This window comes from Phycodurus eques, chromosome 16, assembly GCF_024500275.1.
Source record: "Phycodurus eques isolate BA_2022a chromosome 16, UOR_Pequ_1.1, whole genome shotgun sequence".
NCBI lineage: Eukaryota > Metazoa > Chordata > Actinopteri > Syngnathiformes > Syngnathidae > Phycodurus > Phycodurus eques.
In genome coordinates, this window is record NC_084540.1 from 6,831,374 (window position 1) to 6,855,299 (window position 23,926).

The window sequence follows — 23,926 nt, forward strand, 5'->3', positions numbered from 1 at the left end:
GTATTTATGTTAAGTAATGTTTAAAAGAAGCGTATAAAAGATGTAAAGGAGCAGATTCCTGACGAAATTAGGATGAAGACAAGTCCGTGTTATATAAAAAAATTTGGGATACAGTGAGATTCAATAATTATATTGTCTCGATACATAGTTCCTTTTTATTTTCCTTTCTGCTTATCCTGTTAGGGGTCGCCACAGCGTGTGATCCTTTTCAATGTGAGGTCATCTCCTGCATCCTCCTCTCCAACACCAGCTGCCCTCATGTCTTCCCTCACGATATCCATCAACCTCTGGGCTTCCTCTGACTCTCTTGCATGGCAGCTCCATCCTGATCATCATTCTACCAATATACTCACTATTTCTCCTCTGGACGTGTCCAAATCATCGAAGTCTGCTCTCTCTAACTTTGTCCCCAAAACATCGAACCTTGGCTGTCCCTCTGATGAGCTAATTTCTAATTTTATCCAACCTGGTCACTCCTAGAGAGAACCTCAACATCTTCATTTCGGCCACCTCCAGCTCTGATTCCTGTTGTCTCTTCAGTGCCACTGTCTCTAATCTGTACAACATGGCTGCCCTCATCACTGTCTTATAAACTTTGCCCTTCATCCCAACAGAGACTCTTCTGTCACACAACACACCTGACACCTTCCTCCACCCGTTCCAACCTGCTTGGACCCGTTTCTTCATTTCCTTACCACACTCACCATTGCTCTGGACTGTTGACCCCAAGTATTTTAAGTCCTCCATCCTTGCTATCACTTCTCCCTGGAGCCTCACTCTTCCCCCTCCACACCTCTCATTCATACACATAATTATCTTACTTCGGCTAATCTTCATTCCTCACGTTTCCGGTGCATGCCTCCACCTTTCTAACTGTTGCTCCACCTGCTCCCTGCTTTCACTGCAGATCACAATGTCATCTGCAAACATCATGGTCCACGGGGATTCCAGTCTAGCCTCATCTGTCAGCCTGTCCAATCACCACTGCAAACAGGAAAGGGGTCAAGGCTGATCCCTGATGCAGTCCCACCTCCACCTTAAACTCATCTGTCACACCAACATCACACCTCAATATTGTTCTGCTGCTATCATACATGTCCTGGACTATTCTAACATACTTCTCTGCCACACCAGACTTCTGCATGCAGTACCACAGTTCCTCACTGGGTACTCTGTCATAGGCTTTCTCAAGCTCCACAAAGACACAATGCAGCTCCTTCTGACCTTCTCTGTAGTTTTCCATCAACATCTTCAAGGCAAATAATGCATCTGTGGTTACTCTTTCTAGGCATGAAACCAGACTGTTGCTCACAAATATTTCTGTCCTGAGTCTAGCCTCCACTATTCCCCATAACTTCATCAACTGTGGCTCATCAAATGTATTCCTCTATAGTTCCCACAGCTCTGCACATCACCCTTATTCTTAAAAATCGGCACCAGCACACTTTTCCTCCATTCCTCAGGCATCTTCTCCCCCGCTATAATTCTATTGAACAAGCTGGTCAAACATTCCACAGCCACCTCCCCTTGATGCTTCCATATCTCCACAGGAATGTCATCAGGACCAACTGCCTTTCCATTTTTCATCCCCTTTAATGCCTTTCTAACTTCACCCTTACTAATCATTGCCACTTCCTGGTCCACCAAAATTGCCTCTTCTGCTCTTCCTTCTCTCTCATTTTCCTGATGCATCAACTCCCCAAAGTATTCTTTCCATCTATCCAGCACACTACTGGCACCAGTCAACACGTTTCCATCTCTATCCTTAATCACCCTAACCTGCTGCACATCCTTACCATCTCTAACCCTCTGTCTGGGCAATCTGTATAGATCTTTTTCTCCTTCTTTAGTGTGAAACCTGGCATACATGTCATCATATGCCTCTTGTTTGGCCTTCGCCACCTCTACCTTTGCCCTACGTCGCATCTCAATGTATTCCTTTCTCCTCTCCTCGGTCCTCTCAGTGTCCCACTTCTTAGCTAACCTCTTTCCTGTACTTTGAGGTTCAACCACCAAGTCTCATTCTTTCCTTTCCTGCCAGAAGATACACCAAGTACTCTCCTGCCTGTCTCTCTGATCACCTTGGCTGCAGTGGTCCAGTCTTCTTGAAGCTCCTCCTGTCCACCGAGAGCCTGTCTCACCTCTACCCGAAAAGCCGCACAACACTCTTCCTTTCTCAACTTCCACCACATGGTTCTCTGCTATGTCTTTGTCTTCTTAATCTTCCTCCCCACCACCAGAGTCATCTTACACACCACCATTCTATGCTGTCTAGCCACACTACTACCTTACAGTCAGTAACCTCCTTCATATTATTCCACCGGCGCCCTGCAGGTTAACGATGCCGGAGGCGGACATTGCTAACCTGGGCCACGACCAATTCGGTATGGAATTCTTTAGATGAACCCTCATATTTGTTTGGCAAAGCCGAATGCCCTTACTGACGCAATTATTCGGGCTTGGGACCGGCCTACAGTTTCCAGTGGCTTGTGCCCCCCATAGGGCTGCATTGTCTATACATAGTTCATGTTTGTGGCAAAACCTTTTTCTTTTCTTCTTTTAAAAAAACAAAACAATTAGATGATACACAGTAAGCCGAAACAGGTTTTTAGATTACTTCAATGGAAAGAGAGACTTGTGTATTGTAGTTCATTATGTTGTAGTGTCGAGCTAATACTGATTCCTGTTCCGCCAATGTTTCAAAGTAAAATACATCGGAAAACCTCGTTAGTTAATCGCGACTCTCTTCCTATAGTGGCCATGGCAGAATGACAGGATGAGGGGAGGGAAAGATAGGTAAGAGTCGAGAAGAGTGTGATTATGGGAACCAAATGCAACCATGAGATGGTGCCAATTAGCATTTTGTGCAGTGACAAATGACATGTTGAGTACTTATTTTTTTGAGAATGACATTTTTTTGGTGATCATTAATCAATCTGATTGTCTCCTCCAGATTCAACACTACAGGCAAAGAGGAGGAACACACTGGATTTTTTTTTTTTTAGTTTAAATGAAGACGATGCCTGTGAATTAAATGTTCCAATTAAGGAGTTAAAACTATTTTTTATTCAATAATCCGTTGCATTGAGTTCGGCTTTTGGAGAATCATCAACACATATGGGTGAGGTGGTTCACATGGTATGACAAAATTGTTCAGGGGGTACACAAGAGACAAAAGATTGTGAACATCTGACCTAGAATACAGAGTGAAACAGAAAGAAAGAAGAAGAAAGAAGCAATTGCATAATTCAATATTTAAACAGTCCTGTTTTACTGTTATTTTGCGTGGATACACTTTCCAGCATTTATTTGATTCTGATAAAATGGTAAATTCACGTAATATTTTAATCCCAGATGCATAGATTTAGTGATTTGTTCCACACCCAATTTTAACATATGATAGAATTGTGAATTGTTAATTGAGGGAGGCCTTCTGTTGAATACAGAACGGAATTACAATTTGATTTAAAGAAGGGTGATCTTTTGTGGGGATCATGGTTGTTTTATTGGGAATTTTAGAAAAAAATTGGGTCAACATAGGATTGAAGAAAATGAATAATTAAGGCTAAGAAATCGTGATTAGAAGAGTAGAACACAACAATGGACAGGAAGGTTTATTTACGGTAATGATTATGATTGGCATAAGGTCACAATAAATTAGGAAATCTTAACAGTGTAGCGCAGTACATTAAATGATAGGTACTGGTTGATACATTTTGATTGAGTTTATGTCAAACTTTTAGAACTTGGCAGAGTTATTGCTAGGTCACAGTGTCATGAACGGAACAGAGGATAGGACTCAAAAATGCACGACTTCAAAACAAATGGACAGTTTCACAAAAGAGAGTCATGGCATCAACTTTGCAAGGGTCTATTTTGATTTCACCTGGAGCCAGCACGAACCCCAGAAAAGAAACGGACGCCTTGTGGAACTCATATTTCTCAGCCTTGACACATAGTTCATTCTGCAGTAAGTGCTGCAACACAGAGTGGACATGAATGATGTGAGTCTCCTCATCCGGGGAGAATATCAAAATATAATCCAAATATAAAAAAATTTACACATTCAATATGTCACGCAAAACATCATTGACAAAGTTCTGGAAAACTAGTTAGTCCAAAAGGCATTACCAAATACTCATAATGTCCCGTTGGTGTGTTGAATGCTCTTTTCCATTCATCCACCTCCCTTATTCTTACTAGATGCTACAGCATTTCTTAAGTCTAGATGGTACCTGTTTTTCACAGTTATGTGTAAAGACCCCGGTAATCGATACAGGGTTGCAGAGTCTTGTCCTTCTTGTCCACAAAGAAAAATCCGGCTCCCGCAGGGGATGAAGATGGGCGAATAATCCCGCCTGCCAGTGATTCATCCACATACTCTTTCATAGCCTTGTGTTCCGTCCCTGAAAGAGAGAATAACCTCCCTCGTGGGGGTGTGGTTCCAGGCAACAAGTCAACAGCACAGTCATAAGGTCTGTGGGGTGGAAGGGATTTGGCCTTAGACTTGGAAAAAATGTCTTTAATGTCCTGGTAACAGGTGGGCACTTGAGATAAATCAGGATCCCCAAATGGGGTTTTTGGATTATCATTTGAAACATAGCCCTAAAAATCACATGGAGTATTGAAACAGTTCTGGGCGCAATTGCTGTCCCATGACATAACCTGCCCAGAGGACCAGTCAATGTGGGGGTTATGTAATTTCAACCATGGGTTCCCTAAAATAAGGTCATGATTCATGGCGTCAAAAACATGAAAACTAATGTGGTCTGAGTGAGAATCAGGACATTTCAATGTGAGTGTTTGGATGCGGTGAGTAATCTTGCCCATACAACTGCCGTCAGCAGCATAGGTGTTGCGGTGGCGTTATATTTGAAAGGTTCTAAGGTGCATCCGTCTAACGAGGAGGGAGTTGAGTAAATTTGCATCAGAACCAGAGTCAATTAATACAGGTGTATGAATTTCTTGATCAGGAGAACATCGTGTCACTTTAGGGTCTTCCTTAATTAAATTTAGACTCACCACTCCCGTGCCCTTGGACCGGCAACCTTGAAGTGACAGTTGCTCACGGAATGACCCAACTGCCCGCAGTAGAAGCACCGCCCTTCCCTCAGCCGGCGTTGACGTTCCTCAGGGGAGAGATGGAACCTGCCCAGTTGCATGGGTTCATCCGTGGTGACGCTAGCCAGTGGATTGAGAACGGCAACAGGGTATCTGCCTTGGTTTGGCTGGTCACCGAAGCTCGTCCTCTAAGTACGCAGTGACACAGCCCAAACCCCATCCAGCTCGCGATCCAAAAGGCTCTTGTCGATTTTTACGGCGAGAGCGATGAGTGTCCAAGTCGGTCGGCAGGTTTAGTGGGACCAAATGATCCTTGACGGCAGGGGATAGTCCTTGAAATAAATGCATAGACCAGTGCCGTGTTATTCCACTGACTCTCCGCTGCTAGAATACGAAACTCAATCGCGTAATCTGAAACCCTGCGTTTGCCTTGGTGTAGGGTGACAAGGGAGCGAGCTGCCTCACGATCTGGTGTGGAATACTGAAAATTTTACTCCATAGTCTTTACGAAATAAGCCCACGAATGACACGCGACGGAATTGCGGCTCCATTCAACAGTAGCCCACACCTCCGCACGACCAGTCAGGTGGGAAATGACGAAATCGATCTTTGACCTCTCGGTGGGGAAGGCAGCTGCCTGCAGCTCAAAGTGGGGTTTGCACTGAGTGATGAATGGCTTAATATTCCCAGAATCTCCAGATAACCTCTCCGGTCGAGAGAGCTGTGGGCAGACAGCAGCGTAGGTGGCAGGTGGTTGCATGGTAACTGCTTCACATGAAAACGGTGTAGTGCCAACTGGTTCCTTCTTTTGAATCATTTTCATAAGAACTTCAAACTGTGAGGCCACCTGTCTCATCATATTGTCCTGATGTTCTGATAGTCCCTCTAGTTGAAGGTGGAGGGCAGCAAGCTGCAAGTTGAACAGCTGAAGCTGTACATCAAGCAAGAATGGGAAACAATTCCACCTACAAAGCTTCAACAATTAGTGTCCTCAGTTCCCAAACGTTTATTGAATGTTGTTAAAAGAAAAGGTGAGGTAAACATGACCCTGTCCCAGCTTTTTTGGAACATGTTGCAGCCATAAAATTCCAAGTTAATGATTATTTGCTCCACCTGGACCACCATCTAACCCTAAACCTAACCCTAACCCTGCTCCGAATGACCGGGCCAGGTCCTGACACAGAACCACCGAAGGTGTCTACCCTGCTTTTCTCTTTAAATTGACTCTTATGTCATCTTAATGAACATTGTACAGCATCTTGCTATCCTAATGAACTTTGTACAGCACCATACTATGTGATAAAGGTTGCCCACTCGGCATCCATTGCAGCTGGTCATCCTGGAAGGGGGATGCCCCCATCTCCAGTCTTTTCTCAAGGTTTATTTTTTTCCCAAATGGTGCTTTGAATTTTTCCTTGCCCGATTGGGGGTTCAGATTAGGAGATGTCGTCAATCATTGCCATCTGTGGGCCTGTTAAGCCCTTTGAGAATCTTTCGTGACGAAGGGCGATACAAATTAACTTGACTTGACAATACTGAATACGAGGTGGTCTCAGGGTGCCGTGTCATTGCTAAATTTATTTTATTGAAAATTGAAAGCCCAGTGTGTCCGATCTCATATTTTGTTGCAGTTGCCAACTATTTCACCGTCTCTCTCGCGGCCGTGCCAGGAAATGGACAGAGACTATTGAAGCATGCTGTGCAGCCATGCAGGGGGGCATGACTTTGAGTTGATTTTTTATTTTTTTTTGCCATGAACGAATCAGAGATTCTCCAACATGTTGGCACCGTCTGTAAGAAAAGAAATGTCCCTCAATGCAGAATGTGAGTAAATGCAAGGCCCTTAAGGAAGAAACAATAAACAGCTGACCAAAAGAGAGCAAAATTATACAATGAATCGTTTGCAAAGTTGGAAGCAGTAATGTGATGAAGTCTTTCAGTAGGAAATGAAATGGACTACTGAAAGCAATCAAGGTCACTGACTGGATGATGATGGAGCAGGTTGAGGGTCAGTGGCTGGTCATAATCTGGTGGTGACACACTTGTGGTAATTTGATAATTGGTATTAAGCATGTATCCTGCCCTAGAAGGACAGGAACAAAGGCTAAATGATATGAATGATATACACTTATTAAATATCTGTGAAGTGATGCTTTGTTTTTGGCTAATGGGAGAGGTTAATTAAGAACTATTGGTTAATTTCAGAACATCATACTTAGGAGTAAAAGATTTCACTGGGTTAATAAATCAAATATTAATAGTATCAGACTTAGTTATTCATCCATCCATTTTCTGTACCGCTTATCCTCACTGGGGTCATGGGCATGTTGGAGCCTATCCCAGCTATCTTCAGGCGAGAGGTGGGGGACACCCTGAACTGGTCGCCAGCCAATCGCAGGCCACACTCAGTTATTCAATAGATTTAAATTTAGTGGCCACCTGAACATGGCCTACAGTGCCACCAGAAGGTATTCTAACCACTTCACGTTTTTTGCATTTTGCTATACTACAGATGTATTGTATATTGGCAAATATGAAATTTATTTAAGAAATAAATTAATCAAAGGTGCACGCCGGCGTTCACTTCCGTTTTAGTCAGATAGACGTTTAACGTTAGAATCAAACAAACTTTGTCTCGAAAGGGCTCCACATCTCTTTTTATATGTATAAAATTTAGGAAAAACGGACTGGTCTTTCTCCTCGCATCACGGGAGGCACGGGACAGGTATGGTTGAAGAAGATGCATAAAAATAAAACAAGAACAGGCAGAAAAAAAAAAATTGTGTTCCCCTCGGGGTGCGCTCGTAACTTTCCTGCCGATTGAACTTGTGGCGGGCCCATTCTTGCTCTCAACTGCGTGCGTGGCCGGTACGGAATGCTGGTAGTTGCTTACTGAGGCTCTGCCAACAGATCGCTGCTAGGAAAAGCAATTGAAGCCGCATGGCTGGTTTCCTCGATCGAAAGAGCCGCGGTCAGGTTGAGGCGGGCGCTTGCGCACGTGGTGGCCCCGGAGGTTCACGGAAAGCCAGTGACAACCGAGCCATAGTCATTACATATCCCCCCTTCGTCGGCTCGATCAAGCTCGATGGCGGGTCTTGGCGATGTCTCTTTGGAAGATGGTACAGGTTGGCATGTGGACACACAACAATGCAGTTACCAAAGTACAACATTAGTGCATATCACCCCCCTTTTGGCGATAGGCGATGACAACTTCTTATTTAAGGTGTGTGTCTATATGTGAGTATCGATGTCAATGTAGCTGTATCTATGTTGTGAGGTCAAGATGTTGCAAAGTTGAAAGAAAAAGCTAAGACCAACCTGAATGAAAAATATTTGTAAGTTCTCCCAAAGATAGGTAAGAGGGAGAAGCAAAAAGAGGAACCCAAAAAAAAATTCAGCCCAGCTCCTCAGCAAAACAGAGGGAGTCTCTGAAAAAAAAGAAGAAAAAACAGAATTTCATGTTAGGTGTGGAACCTACTCAAATAGTAAACAAAAAGAAGAGGTGAAAGGCAGGGGTCCTAGTCTTGACAAAGGAAAGAAACCTTAGCCTCGATAGAGGCTGAGATAGAGGTAGAGGAAGCGAGGAGGTCCGGGAAGCAGTTCGGTCGGGGGGGCTCCTGCACAGTTTGAGCTGGGTCAATGTCGGGTTCAGCCATTCCTTTCCTACGGAAGACCTCAGGCAAGCATTTTTGTACTGTTTGAAAAACTTAGAAATCACAATTTGGCTGTCGTAACTGCCAGACGGCAGGTGGTCCAAAGTGTCATCCTCAATATGCAAAGTGGCATCTTTGAGGGCGTCACTGATTGAGTGAGCTACAAGGAGGGCTTTTCCTCAGAACTCAGAATTGACACGCAGAGCTGTGGAGCTTGCAAGGATAAACATGAGGTGGGCCGGATAAGTGGGGCCTGTCAGGGCCGTAGACAGAAAAATTCTGTCTAAATTGTCTTGAAGGGGATCAATTTGATATAGCCTGTCGTTCGTCAACATGTTAGCAATCTGTGTGTTAAACCGTTAGGAGCACAGACAACAATGTGGTTATGGCCTGCCTATTTTGGTTTAAAGCTGCACTACAATCGTCGAGAACTAAAATGGCTATTTTTAGCATGTTGCTTAGCGACCAGGAATTGGTTACTTTGTTAGCCATGGGTTGTCATGTGGTGGGATTTTGGACTGCAATTCCCGAAGTTGTGTCTCGATAGTACTAACGCTACAAGCGTCACCGGTTCGGGCACTGCGGATGCGTTTTATTTCGTTCGTTATGTGATTAGTTTGCGGCGAAGCAGTGCGTTCGGTTTTGTCTGTGCCTTGGTTGAGCATCTGCGTTGACTTGGTGTGGCGAGGATGCTGTCACGGAGGTTGGACCTGCTTGATTGGTCCGCTCTCACTGTGTTGACCATCCTTCGTTTTGTGTATGGTGGGCGGACGCTTGTGTGACCCCCCTTTCGTTACGTGAGGCCACGAGCGGCTGTGAATAAACGATGCAAACTCACGTGGCGAGTAGAATGGTTTACAGTTCAAAAACAGCGACTCCAGATGCGGGCTGCAGTGTGTGCTGAGCACCGTGACGTCCGTACACCATTTTCCGTTGATATAGAGGCATATCCCGCCGCCCTTTGTTTTCCCCGATGATTCCATGTCGCGGTCCGCTCGATGAATGTTGAAGCCGGGAAGCATGACGGCGCCATCGGGTACAGCGTCGCAAAGCCAGGTCTCCGTGAAGCACATGGCCGCGGAACGTCCGAAGTCTTTACTGGTCTTTAACAGAAGATGAAGCACGTCCATTTTGTTGGGTAGGGAGCGTACATTCGCGAGGTGGATCGACGGGAACGCCAATCTGTGTCCTCTCTTGCGGAGCTTCACCTGAATGCCGGCTCGTTTTCCTCTGTGGCGCCGCTTCCGCCTCCATGCGTCGAAAACCGCGGACGCCGCTCCGGTGAGTAACTCGGGGGAAGAAACTGAGCAGATTTTCGAAAGTTGGTGACAGAAAGTCCGGAGTAGCCTCCATGATGGTTAGCAGGTCTCCCCTTGTGTAAGTGAGTCGTGTAAGGTCTCCGAAGACGGACGAAAAACACAAAAACAAAGATAATACTAGAGAGCGCGTTACCGAGGCGACCACACTGGTAGGTGCCATCTTGGATCTGGTAATGCCGGTACAATTATTATTATTATTATTATTTATTTCTTTTTGACAACTGTGCAATATTAGTCATTCGAACTTCTCTAAGTGCTACAGGACTCTGCATCTTTTTGCACAATTGTCAAAACAAAACAAAAAAAAATGTACCGGCATTACCAGATAACTCGCAACCCTTTACTGCTCAGTAACTGTTTTTTTTTTTTTCGTCAATGTCTTTCTGTCTCCAAACTGTTCTGTAAATTGACTGTCTGTTGTCGTACGAGAGCGGCTACAACTACCGGAGACAAATTCCTTGTGTGTTTTTTGGACATACTTGGCAAATAAAGATGATTCTGATTCTGATTCTGAAGAGTCCTCTCGCAATTAGAGCAGTTTCAATGACGAATATAACAATAGTCCGGTGCAATGACCATTGTGCAAAGGGCGCCAAGACTTCAAGGAGTGTATGCAGTTTAATGTGATTAGTAGTGCGATAATCTGGGACAATGTCGATTGTTCAAATGTTGCAGATACTCCTCAGTCAGTGTGCAAGTAGTGCAGACGCTACTCTGGTATGAGTGGCCAGTATTGGTCAACAACAGATATGCAAATAGTGCAGCGTGGTGAGACTCCTACAGTGAGTGCATGGATAACTTATAATTGGCCCGACAGAAATGTGACAACAAACTCAAAACAAAAAAAATTGGCAGCATGTTGCAATGGAATTGTAGGTTAGCTGTTTAAGAAGTTGATGGCAAGAGGGAAGAAGCTGTTGGAATGTCTGCTCATTCTAGTTTGCGTTGATCGGTAGTGCCTACCTGAGGGAAGGAACTGGAAGAGCTGGTGACCAGGATGTGGAGGGTCCAAGAGGGTTTTGCACGCTCTTGCCTTAGTTCTGGCAGCGGACAAGTCCTCAAGGGTGGGTAAGGGGGTACCGACAATCTTTTCAGTATTTTTGATTGTCCGTTGCAGTCGGAGTTCGTCCTTTTTTGTAGCAGCACCAAACCAGACTGTGATGGAAGAACACAGGACTGATTCGATGACCGGTAGGTAGAACTGCCTCAACAGCTCCTGTGGCTGCCCGTGCTTCAGTTGATATTGATCACCCACTTCCGGTCCTGAGAGATTGTAATTCCCAGGAACTTGAAGGTCTTGATGGTTGACACAAGGCAGCTGGACTGCGTGAGGGGCAGGTGTGGCGAAGGATGCCTCCTGAAGTCCACAATCATCTCTAGTCTTGAGCGTGTTCAGCTCCAGGTTGTGTCAGCCGCACCACAGGTCCAGCCGCTCCACTTCCTGTCGATATGCAGACTTGTCTTCGATGAGGCCGACATATCCTGTCCTGTTGAAGCAATGCATGAGTAAAAGTCAAGAAAGAAGCAGACTGACTTAACAGCCACTGAGAGTGGTGGCCAGCTAAGCAGGAAAGACACAAACAAGGCTTGCATGACAGCTGAATAGGTGGACCAATGATTAGGGACAGGGCCCATCATATGCGACTCAGTGGGTCCAATTCTGCTTCTCACCCAGGGATCCTGTGGTCTCAAAAGCTCGAAAGAATGGTCGGTGTCGTGATGGTGGCCACTGGTGGACATCGTCGGCGTTATCGGTGTAGACCCCCATTTTGTAAAGATATCATCTGGCTGCGATTTTGGGAGAGGCGGCGCATCCAGGACGCTTAGAGTGTAGTACTGGTTGGTTTCTCTAGTGTGTTTTGGCATTCGTAGGGGTCTCCGCACCAGTGCATAAATCTCACACCTAGTATTAATGGCATGAAACGCCTTAGCAGATCTTGTCCAATGAGCAAAGGTACTGACTTGACAGGTGATATGAACACGGGATGAATTATGGAATGTGGGCCTATTGTCCAATGTAATGACATGAGCAAGTCTAATTGGGTGTTCACTAAGGCAAAAGCGCAAATTGTCATTTCGCAGTGTTGGAGGTTGAGTGTCCGACCCTCCTGCTGTAATTTGTTACGCAATAAGTCAAACACGTCCTCGGACATGATTGTGATGTCTGCTGCAGTATCCACGAGTCCGTCATTTTGGAACGTACGTTCAACTGTGGTTGTCAAGTAAAATTTCCCTGACGTGTCATTAACGGTTAGATTACCTAGAAGACGTCGAAATGGTTGTTTGTCTTTTTTGTTTGACAAGTTGCCGGAGTCGTTCGGTGACTGTTGATCTTTATTTGACACACTGGGTTTTCGCCTGTGCCGGTGAGGCTTGTCACGCTCAGGCGAACAGGACCGGGAGCCTGTTTTTACCGGTTAAAGGTTTTGGGGCGTGTCACTATTTTGCTATCTCAAACCCAAAATATTGTGATCCCACAGCTTTGTGTTGGTCTTTTTATGTTTAGCGAAGCCTTTAGCGGCTAGGTTGCGCAGTTGTGGGCTGGACAGCATACCCTCGCACGCTCACTCCCAAATGGTGTTTAACATTGAGTTGCATGTTTTCAACAAAAAGCATTTAAAAATGTATGTCTTCTTCCATGTTCGGTTCGTTTAGAAACCCGAAATATGCTTTGCGTAAATGGCAGTAATAAGCTTGTGGCTTTTCGAGGTTCCCCTGTTTAACAGTAAGAGCGCCCGGTAAGCCAGTTACGGCTTCCGGGTCGTCAAATTCGCGGGACAAAGCTGGACAAAGGGCTTGATAGTTTGACAATACATGTGCCGGTTGTCGTTCCATTAAGCTACTCACGTCTCGACTAGAAGTGACCTTGATAAGGTACAGTTTATCCTCTGTGGTAGCAAATGGGAATCGTTTAAGGTAAAATTCAATGTCTTTAAGGTATGCTGCCGTGTCATGGGAGCCGTTAGTTTTAGGTTAAAATCTCGGAATGTTGTGCATAAGTTTGTGTAAGTCTTTTAAGCTCATAGCTGTAGAGACACTAGGAAAAGTAGGAGTCTTTAAGGCGGGCTGTACCTGGCGCGACGGGCTCTCTAGGCTTTACCAGAGTCAGAGAGGGGATCTGCGAAGTGGCACGGGCCTTTGACAGAATCCCAGGGAGGTCTGGACCAAGCTCTGGGAGAGGTTCGTCGAATCTGAGAGGCAGACAGGCAGGTGTGCTCTCATTGATTTCATCAGACACTGTTTGCTGTAGGAAGATTTATGATAACACCCAAGGCCAGAGGTACCTTCTGCTAAACAGATATATCAAAACCCTCTGCTGAACAGTCAGAACGAAACCTTCTGATGTGAATAAAAGGAGTTAACTCAAATAAACGAGGTGTATCATTCAGTGAACCTGCACTCTGGTGTACAGTTGATTGAATGCACCCTGAGACTCAGCACTTTGGTGTCTTATTTTTTCCTCACTTTTTGGACAAAGAAAACGAACCCGCAGGGACGATTGAAGGTTCCATGATCTATTGAACATTGACATTATATTACGTCCTTAACAAGATAAAAATAAATTCCCCAAAACCAAAATCGTTTTTTTTCTCTCTGCTTGGGTAGCTAATCCAAGCAGTGATGCGGGGCTAGAGGGTTACCTGCATGTCCAGGACTTCGAGAAAACCTCAAAGGCCTTTGAACAAATAATTGGTCAAGCAAATCCGACCACAAGACAAATGCATGCAATACACAAAACAACGGTTATCCAAATAACATTTACAATGCAACAGATTCACTCTAGTTTTACTGAGAGATAATCTTAGTTTCTCAAATTCACAAGTGGTCACAACGCTGTGTCTATGGTAACGGAATGCGGCTCACACAGATAAAACCTGAACATGTCGGAACATGCCCCACCCAAGATGGCGGACACTGTCCAGATTTTATTGAAAATGTGAATTTTGAGTTTAACGAAACTTGTTGTCATCCTCACTCGGGCAACACCAATATGAAGCATATATTGGTGCTTGGATAAAAAATAAGAAATAAATTTGTCGAAGGTGAACGCCTGCATTTACTTTCGGTTTAGTCTGATAGATGATTAATCTTAGAATTGAAATAATTTTGTCTCGAAAGGGCACCACGTCTCTTTTTATATGTATAAAATTTAGGAAAAAGTGTAGAAAAACCTCTTCATCAGTCTCATAATCTGAAGGTTGCTCCATTTAGGAACTACGAGTCCTAAATTGCAGAGGTTTCCTTATTAAACTCAAAACACAACAAAGAGTGGAATTTTATAGAATATTTAATGAAATCTACAAGGGATCTATAGGAAAACACACAGAGGGGTCTAACTACAAAAAGAAAATAACACTAAGGGTAAACGAATAATGGTGAAAGAAAGAAAAATAGGTGTACAACAAGGGAAATAGGATATTGTGTGTTGCTAGGCTAAAAATTAAAATGTGAGTGTTTAATGCGTTGAGTCAGAGCGAGAGAGTACAAAGTTGGGATTATTGTGTGAAGCGATTATTTTCCCCAAAATTATTAGGGACTAATTTTGTACATGCTGGAATGATTGTTGTGACCTACTCATGACCGTAGATCAGCTGGTCTGCGGGGATGGTCTTTCTCCTCGCATCTCGGGAGGCACGGAGCAGGTTTGGTTGAAGAAGAATATGCACAAAAATAAAACAAAAACAGCCGGAAAAAGGAAAATTGTTGTCCCCCCGGGGTGTGCTCGTAACTTTCCTGCCGATTAAATTTATGGCGGTCCCGTTCTTGCTCTCAACTGCGTGCGTGGCTGGTATGGAATGCCGGTAGTAATGCCGGTAGTCGCTTATTGAGGCTAGGAAAATCGATCGAAGCTGCATGGAAAGCACCGCCGTCAGGTTGAGGCGGGCGCTCGTGCACGTGGTGGCACCTGGTGGCACCGGAGGACCGCGGAAAAGGAAGCGGCAGGGGGTTGGCCGAAGCCACCCCGTGGCTGGCGGGATTAGTCAGCAAGGACAGCAGAGAAGTAGGACACAAGAGGCAAGAGTCAAAGGTTAAATACCCAGGAGGCGTGTACAAGAGGGAACCGGAGAAGACCACGCCCATTGACTTGAATTTTAGTCTACAATTTATCCATAAAAATGTTGTAAAAATCATATTAATATAAAATACTTCCAACTTTGTACTCTTACTCATAGATCAAGCACATAGAATGATTTTTTAAACTTTAGTCTTGGCAGATCAATTGCTTATTGTTCAATCACATTTCATGCTGTTTGGCTTCAAATCAAGACGAGCAGTTCAAGTCTTGCAACTGGACCTGGACCTCACTGTAGTAGTCTCGCCACTCTGCACTATTTGCATATCTGTTGTTGACTAATACTGACCACTAATGTGCCTGAGTAGCATCTGCAGCATTTGCACAATCGACATTGTCCCACATTATCACACTACTAGTCACTTTAAACTGCATCAATTTCTTGAAGACTCTGTGCCCTTTGCACAGTGGTCATTGCACCGGACGGATTGTTCTATTAGCCATTTCAAACTGCTCTAATTGCTAGAGGACAATTGTCAAAAACAAAAAACCTGTATCGGTAATACCACATTACTGGTAACCTTTTATTGCTCAGTTACTGCGTCTTTATGTCTCAAAAGTATACTCTGTCAATGGACTGTCTGTTGTCGTACTTGAGCGGCTCCAACTACCGGAGACAAATTCCTTGTATGTTTTATACATACTTCACAAATAAAGATGATTCTGATTCTGATCATTAACAAGAACTTCAATTTATTTTTGATCTGGGTTGTTAGAAGTATATAGGCTACTATAATAATTTTAAAATATCTCATTTTTAGTGGTGACCGTTTACAGTTGCCATTTCAATTTTGAATAGCTGTAATTAATGATTTTTTTTCGTGAAGTTGAAGTTGGTTTGCAAGAAATTTGATTGAGTTATTATTATTAAATCTCTGTATCTTGACTGTTGTTGTAGAAATTCGGTTCTTTCTGATATCCATCCATCCATCAATTTTCTGAGCCGCTTCTCCTCACTAGGGTCGCGGGAGTGCTGGAGCCTATCCCAGCTGACATCGGGCAGGAGGCGGGGTACACCCTGAACTGGTTGCCAGCCAATCGCAGGGCACATAGAACAAACAACCATTTGCACTCACAGTCATGCCTACGGGCAATTTAGAGTCTCCAATTAATGCATGATTTTGGGATGTGGGAGGAAATCGGAGTGCCCGGAGAAAACCCACGCAGGCACGGGGAGAATATGCAAACTCCACACAGGCGGGGACGGGGATTGAACCCCGCACCTCAGAACTGTGAGGCTGACGCTCTAACCAGTCGGCCACCGTGCCGCCTCTTTCTGATATGATGTTGTCTAATTGATATTTTGCCTTTTGAAGTTTGTTTCTGTCGAATTTATTGCATATTCTTATGTGAGGTGTTGAATGTTTTTTCCTCAATTTGTCTAATTTTACTTCTTCTTTTCTCTTGTACAAAGAGTTCTACCTCTCATTACAGATTTCCCAGCTTCCCAAAGTCAGGATAGGGATATGGCTGGAGTGTCATTGAATTCCAAAAACTCGTCCTATTCTTTCGTCACAAATGCATCAAAATCCAGGTCTTTCAATAGAGACGTGTGAAAGCGTCATGTTGGTGGAGGTAAAAAAAAAATTAAAAAACTTTAATGACATTTTCAGGTAGAAAGACGACAATTGGATTTATTTTGGAGGTAATTTTATGAGCCACCAAAATCTATTCTTGAAAAAGACTGGTGTAAAAATGTGTAGCGTATATTGGTTTTTGGATAAAATGTAATTTCTGTCAGAAATAAATTAGTCAAAGCAGCGACGCCTGCGTTGCTTCCAGTTTAGCGTGATTTGACGCTTAACGTTATAAATCAAGCTATTTTGTCTCGTAGAGGGCACCATGTCACTTTTTATACGTATAAAATTTAGGAAAAAGCAACGACAAAACTTTTATCAGTCTCATAATCTAAAGGTTGCTACATTTTATGAAATACGAGTCCAAGATGACAGAGGCTTCTTTATTAAACTCAAAACACAACAAGAAGTGTAATTTCATAGAATATTTAATGACATCTTCAAGGGATCTATATGGAAACACAGAACCTAACTACAGGAAGAAAATAACAGTAAGGGTAATGAGTCACGACAAGGGAAGATAGTATCGTGTGTTGTTGGACTTCTTCTTTTCCTTTCGGCTTGGCCCTTTAGGGGTCGCCACAGCGCGTCATCCTTTTCCATGTAAGCCTATCTCCTGCATCCTCCTCTCGAACACCAACTGCCCTCATGTCTTCCCTCACGACATCAATCAACCTTCTCTTTGGTCTTCCTCTCACTCTCTTGCCTGGCAGCTCCATCCTCATCACTAAAGTTGATGTGAGAGTTTAATGTGTTCAGTCCGAACGAGGGAGAGAGAAAGAGCAAAATTGGGATTTTGGGTGAAGCTAGTAATTTCTTCGAAATTATTAGACACTAATATTGTACTTTCTAGTAACGCTTGTTGTGCTGTACTCAGGACCGTAGATCAGTTGGTCGGTGGGGATGGTCTTTCTCCGGACATCTGAGGAGGAAAATGAAGCAGGTTTAGTTGAAGAAACATTTTGAGAATGTTTTTTTTTTCATGGACTCCCCTGCTTATTTCAGCAATACAATGCCATACCACATTCTGCACGTGTTACAACAGCGTGGCTTTGTAGTAAAAGAGTGCGTGTACAAGACTGGCCTGCCTGCAGTCCAGACCTGTCTCCCATTGAAAATGTGTAGCGCATTATGAAGCGTAAAATACGACAACAGTGACCCCCGTACTGTTGAACAGCTGCACCTGTAAAGTTGACACACTGACAGAGACATCAAGGCATACATTTGCAATATTTCTGCAGGGTTATGAAATATAAAAACTGACATTTTATTTTCAGTTAAAAACAACCCTGAATGGAAGTCCACAGGTTGTAGTACTCTCAAACGCCAGTGGGTGACGCCTTGCATGCTTGTTTGAATATTAAGCAAATAGTTTATTGCTGTATTTGTGTTCCGTTGCCGATCTGTCCCAGCTTGGTCTTCTTGAAAAGAGATCAATCGTAACGAAGATATAGATGTCCACCTAGGTGTATCTATGTGGTGAGGTCAAGAGATTGCACAGTTGAAAGAAAAAAGGAAAAAGCTATCACGAATGTTAACTAAGAGTCTTTGTCGTGTTCTCCAGGAATAGGAAAAAAAGGGAGGAGAAAAAAAAAGAAAAAAACATTCAGCCCAGCTCCTTCCTAGCGAAACAGAAGGAGTCTAAAAAAAAAAAATCTACTATTAGGTCTGAAACCTACTCAAGTAGTAAACGACAAGAAGAGGTGAAAGACAGCGGTTCTAGACTTGACAGAGAAAGAAACCTTCGCTTAAGTAAAAGAGGAAGCAAGGAGGTCCGAGAAGCAGTTCGGTCAGGGGGGACTTCCTCCACAGTTTGAGCTTGAGTTGGGTCATTTTCGGGCTCAGGCCTTCCTTTCCACTGGAAGACCTCAGGCAAGCATTGGAGTGCTGTTCTGAGCAGTACCACAGCTCCAGGGTCTTTTGGGAGAGCAATTTCTCTCACGTGTCATTAACGGTCAGCTTACAGAGAAGGCGCCAAAATGGCTGCTTGTCTTTTTTGTTTGACAGGACACTGGAGCCATTCAGTGAGTCACAGGGCATGGTCGGAGACTGTCAAGGTCTAATTGTCGAACTGGGTTTTGGTCCGCAAATTATTGTTTGAGTAATGGGTGGTGCCTGGTCATTGCAGTGGTCCGTTATGTCCGTGCCCACAGTCTTTTGGACAGGAGGCTTCTCATCACTACTTGGAGAAGCACGAGAATGCACGGAGACGGTCAGAACAGATCATCACAGCAGGCTGACCAGGCTCGGGGGCTGCCCCTCCGAGCAGGGGCTCAGGCTGTCTTGGGTCTTGCCTCATTTTATTCGCCAAACTGTGGATAATCTCAAGAATAGCAATGTGCAGCGGCACCAAATTATCCGTTAACAGCCCCTTGTGGGGTTTAGAAGGAGGATGCATGCCTTTTGAGCTTGTCGCACTTGAGCGAACAGGACCTGGAGTCTGTTTCTACTGGCAAATGTTCAAAGATTTGGCGCACATCATTATTTTGGTAGCTCAAACCAAAACTATTGTGATCCGACAGCTTTGTGTTGGTCTTTTTATGCTTAGCGAAGCCTTTAGCGGCTAGGTCACGCAGTTGTGAGCTGGACAGCGTGCAAGGGCATGCTGCCACTCCCAAATGGTGTTTAATATTCGGGTGCATGTTTTCAACAAACAGCATTTTAAAATATATGTCTTCTTCCATGTTCAGTTCGTTTAGAAAACCGAAATATGCTTTGCGCAAACGACAGTAGTAAGCTTGTGGCGTTTCGAGGCTCCCCTGCTTAACAGTAAGAGCTGGATATAAGCCGGTTGCGGCCTCTGGATCATCAAATTCTTGAGACAATGCCTGGCTGAGAGCCGGGTAATCGGCCAGTACATGAGCCGGTTGTCATTCAATTAAGTTACTTACTTCTCGGCTAGATGTAACTTTAATAAAGTACAATCTGTCGTCAGTAGTAGCAGAAGGAAATAATGTACAGTAAAAGTCAATGTCTTTAAGGTACGCGGCTGTGTCGTTGGTTTAGGTTCGAACCTCTGAATGTTGTGCGCAATTTTGTCGAAGTCTTTTAAGCTCATACATGCAGGGACACCCGGAAAAGCGACCGACACATGGGAGTCGTTGAGGCGGAATACACTTGGCACGGCGGGCTGTCGAGGCGGTTGGGCCAAGGACAGAGCGAGGCTGTGCGAAGTGGCAGGGCCTTTGACAGTACCCCAGGGAGGTCTGGACCAAGCACTGGGACAGCTGCGTCAAATCTAGGAGACAGGCTGACAGGTGTGCGCTCATTGATTTCATCAGACAGTGTTTGCTGTAGGAAGACTTGTTGCCGGTTGGCAATTAATTTGTGGGCTGCCTGTAATTCCCGTCGAACAAGTGTTATTTCGGCTTCCTCTTCTAGCTTTAGCTTTTGAAGACGGCTCATGTCAGATTCTAGTGTTGTCAATTGTGACATGAGTTCACACGAGTATTCAATGCTTTTAGAGCGTTCCTCTTTGAGCATCTCAACGGTCTGAGCTATCTGATGTCCTCAGTCACATTACGCAGGAGCCACTCTGCGCGCTTGTTAGCTGCTTTGGCTTGGCGTCATTTGACTTCTGAGGGATGATCAGTCAACTCCGACAGATTGCTTTTGAGTTGTGAAATTTCGTCTGCAACGCTGTTTCCTGTGTGCGGTTAGTTTGTGTGCATGAAGCAAGAGCTTTTTTGAGCTCCTCATTTTCACGGGCCAGTGCGGCACTGTGGAGGAGAGCATCTCTTGAGCAGCACCGGGGGTGAGGTGCACATTGCATCCTCAAGCTGAGCCTCAACAACAAATCTGCGGGCTTGTGCAATGTTTAAACGAGTGTTGGACTCTGTTAGCTGTGCTGTTAAGTTTATTCGTTGTTGCTGTTCAGCTTCTAGCTTGAGTTTCATTTGGTTATACTCCTTATTGCTCTATTTCAATTGTGAGACTAAGTTTACAACTATGCAACCAAGCGTTCAAGTGAGCTATTTATCTTTTAAGGTTTTGTGCTCAGTGTCACTCATAAATTGTGTGATGTTGCGATTAAGAACTTCAAGGTTAGCATCTTTGACAGATTCTGCATTAAGTAAGGTTACTTACAAACTGTGTTAATGTGTCGAGATTGTCATAATGACTGGTACTTTTTACAAGTTCTACCATAATTGTGTTGCGTGTGCAGTAGCTGGACATTGTACGCAACTAGACTGCTCCTACTTTAAGCTCATTCAAGCGTTGCGTCTAATTTGGAATAGATGCACAAAATAGCGGTATAATTAATTGTTAAACAATTAAATAGTGTTCGCAAACTATAGTGTCAAGGTTCATCACGTAACTTTAAAAGTGTTCGAAAATGTGCGTAAAAGCAGTAATCGAATAGAACAGAATTGTGTTCATCAAATTTTGTGCACAAATTAATTTGATCAAATTAAAATTGTTGCCTGAGGGTGGCAATTTAATCTTTGATTTAAAACAATTGCGAAGGCACTTTGGTGGAGACGAATCAGTTTGTTAACTAAATTTGAAGTTTCGACTAATTCAACAAATTAATTGATTTAGCTTTGATAAATACATTAAATGTAGTTATGATTAGGTAAACAAATTGATTTGGGTGTGTGTGATGCTATCACTGCAAGTCAGTTCAATTTGTGAAAGCAATTTAGGACTTTAGCTAATTCAAATAAGTTTTATTTAACTTTGGTAAAACATTAAATGAACTTCTAATTAGGCGTCTGAATTAATTAATTGCTTGTATGGCTTCCAATGATGTTGGCTTTGACGGAGGACTAAGGGCAAAAAAAAATATTTGCCAAAAAAAAGAATTTTCTTAAAAAGTTAAAAGAAAACCCCAAACTGATTAAAAACAGACAAGCAATTAATGAATAAACTCCATCCATCCATCCATTTTCTGAGTCCTCAGGCTTGTCTCAGTTGTTTTGAAGAAACTTCTCTGACAGGAGTCTATACATTTTGCAGAGCTCTGGGTTCGCAACTATCCCTATCTTATCCTTAGCAGATAGAGTAGCCGAACAAAATGATTCTACCCCAGAATTATACAATGTTTCAAAATGGAAGCAAAGGATTGCTGTCATCTGATTGGTCCACTGTTGTCCTCATTGTCCTGCAAAACGGTCACTGACGTGGACGTCTGCAACAGAGGGATCTGAAACACAAAGTGAAGACACAAGACATGACAGTTTCTCCCAGTCGGGCTTAGAGCCCTTTGGCAGGTCCATGTCCGGCTGGAGCAAAGCCGATTCTGGACCAGGCATCAAGCGGCCGGTCAGGAGTTCAAAAGGGGTGAACCCTGTCCGGCGGTTAATAGCTTGCCTGATGGAAAACAAAACAAGGGGCAGGGCTTGGAGCCAATTAAGCCCTGTGTGTGCACACATTTTAGCCAGCCTTTGTTTGACTGTGCGGTTCATCCTTTCCACATGGGCCTGGGACTGAGGATGATAGACTGAGCCAAACTTGTGTTTAAGGCCGAGTATACATTCAACCGTGGCCAACGAATTAGCCGTAAAATGGGTACCATTGTCTGATCTGATTACTCGTGGAAACCCATGTGTCGGGATAAAATGGTTAACCGGCGCTGATAACGGAGGACGCGTCCTCTCTCGCACAAGGATTAGGCTTCGGGCCATCCGGAAAAAGTGTCGACAATCATTAACAGGTACCTTTTTCCTTGGACTTTGAATAACATATCAGTAAAGTCCATAACCACTACATCATTTGGGCATCGGCCCATCTCAGTGTGTTGCAATTCCCTCTTCGTTGTAGGGGCAACACTGAAATTCTGACATAGATCACAAGAAACACAAAACTCTTTTACTTCATGCAGAAGATCAGGGTACCACCAAAAGCGCAGCTTGTTCAGCATTGACACATAACTTTCATGTGTCGGGGCGTGTGCTTCCTCAATCATTAACCGCATGAACTTCCCTGCAGGTAACACCAGTCTCCTAGGTCCTCTCGCCGGTCCAAACCACAGCTTCTCCTTGTCATCATACTCAGCACCTGTCTTTCGCCACTTAAGCTTGTCTTCCTCTGGCGCCGCCTCTTGGAGGTCGCGCACCACATCAATTGTCACTGCAGGGAGAAAGTCAATCAACTGATCCCGTTTAACAACATAGTTACCTTCAGCATCCTTTCGATAGCCTGCTATTACCTTCACCGCAGCATCCGCTGCGCCATTCCCCCAGGCTACCAGAGTGCCCACTTTCGCATGTCCTGGACACTTGACCACAGCCACCTCTACTGGCTTATCAATAGCCTCGCTCAGTCCTTGAATCAGCTCTGTGTGGGCCACTGGGTCCCCAGTGGACGTAACAAAACCCTGTCGCCTCCATGCAGCCAGATCAACAAACAAGCATCCTACCATATACGCCGAATCAGAATAAATAGTAACACTTATATAGTAACACTTTGACCTTCAGATAACTCCAGTGCCCTGCACATGGCCAGCAGTTCTGCAGCTTGAGCAGAGGGTTTCACAAATTCATATATGTCAGCAGTTGCTTCCGGAAGTTCATGTTGTATTATGTTCCATCCGGAGGACAATTTCTGTCCACACTTCATCACGGTCCCATCGGGGAACTGTATCGTCAGTCCATCCGGGCTACAAAGGATGGTAGCCCTGGTCTTGATAAGCAGATCTCTGCCCATCAGGTTCACTGGAGCCCCTCCTTTCATTAGGACAAACTGATGTTCATGTGTCTGTCCAGCAATTTCAGTCTTTAATGGTGTTGTAATTGGCAGACTCATGGGCACCCCTGCAAAGCCCATTAAGGTGGTCGTCTTCCCTGAGTGTTTGGATGCGGGAAGTGGTAAACACACAGATGAATATGTGGCACCTGTGTCCACTAGCATGTGGATGTCCGTTTTGTCCACCTTAGTGGGAATAAGAGGCTCTGCCTTTTCACCTTCCCCTGGCTCTGGGCCCCCCTATTGGCAATTGGACCAGTCCTCATCGCAGTAGAACTGGCGAAATGGCTGTTGTTGCTGTGGAGCCTGCTGCGGATGCTGTTGCCAGGGTGCTGGGCCGCGTCCACCTCTCCCTTGTGGAGCTCTGTACCCTCCTCTTTGAGGTGTGGCCTCTCCGGGTTCCACTGGAGGTCGCTGTTGCATTATTGGGGGAACAGTACATTGGCGATACCAGTGTCCATATTGACCACAGTTGAAGCATGCTTGGTCAGGTGGAGGTCGGCGAGTGCTTCCCCTGCCCCTGTTGGTGTATCCCCTGTCACAACTTCCGCCTCG

The 23,926-nt window shown here is 44.4% G+C and overlaps 1 protein-coding gene across 1 annotated transcript in view; it reads left to right on the forward strand.

Moving 5' to 3' along the window:
* The first annotated feature begins 23,655 nt into the window (after positions 1–23,655).
* The window catches only part of LOC133415087 (chromobox protein homolog 1-like), a 59,526-nt gene continuing 59,255 nt past the window's right edge, over positions 23,656–23,926 (forward strand). Inside the window, exon 1 of the mRNA XM_061700907.1 lies at positions 23,656–23,754. Within this exon, the coding sequence (XP_061556891.1) occupies positions 23,656–23,754 (99 nt within the window). The remainder of the gene's footprint in view (positions 23,755–23,926) is intronic.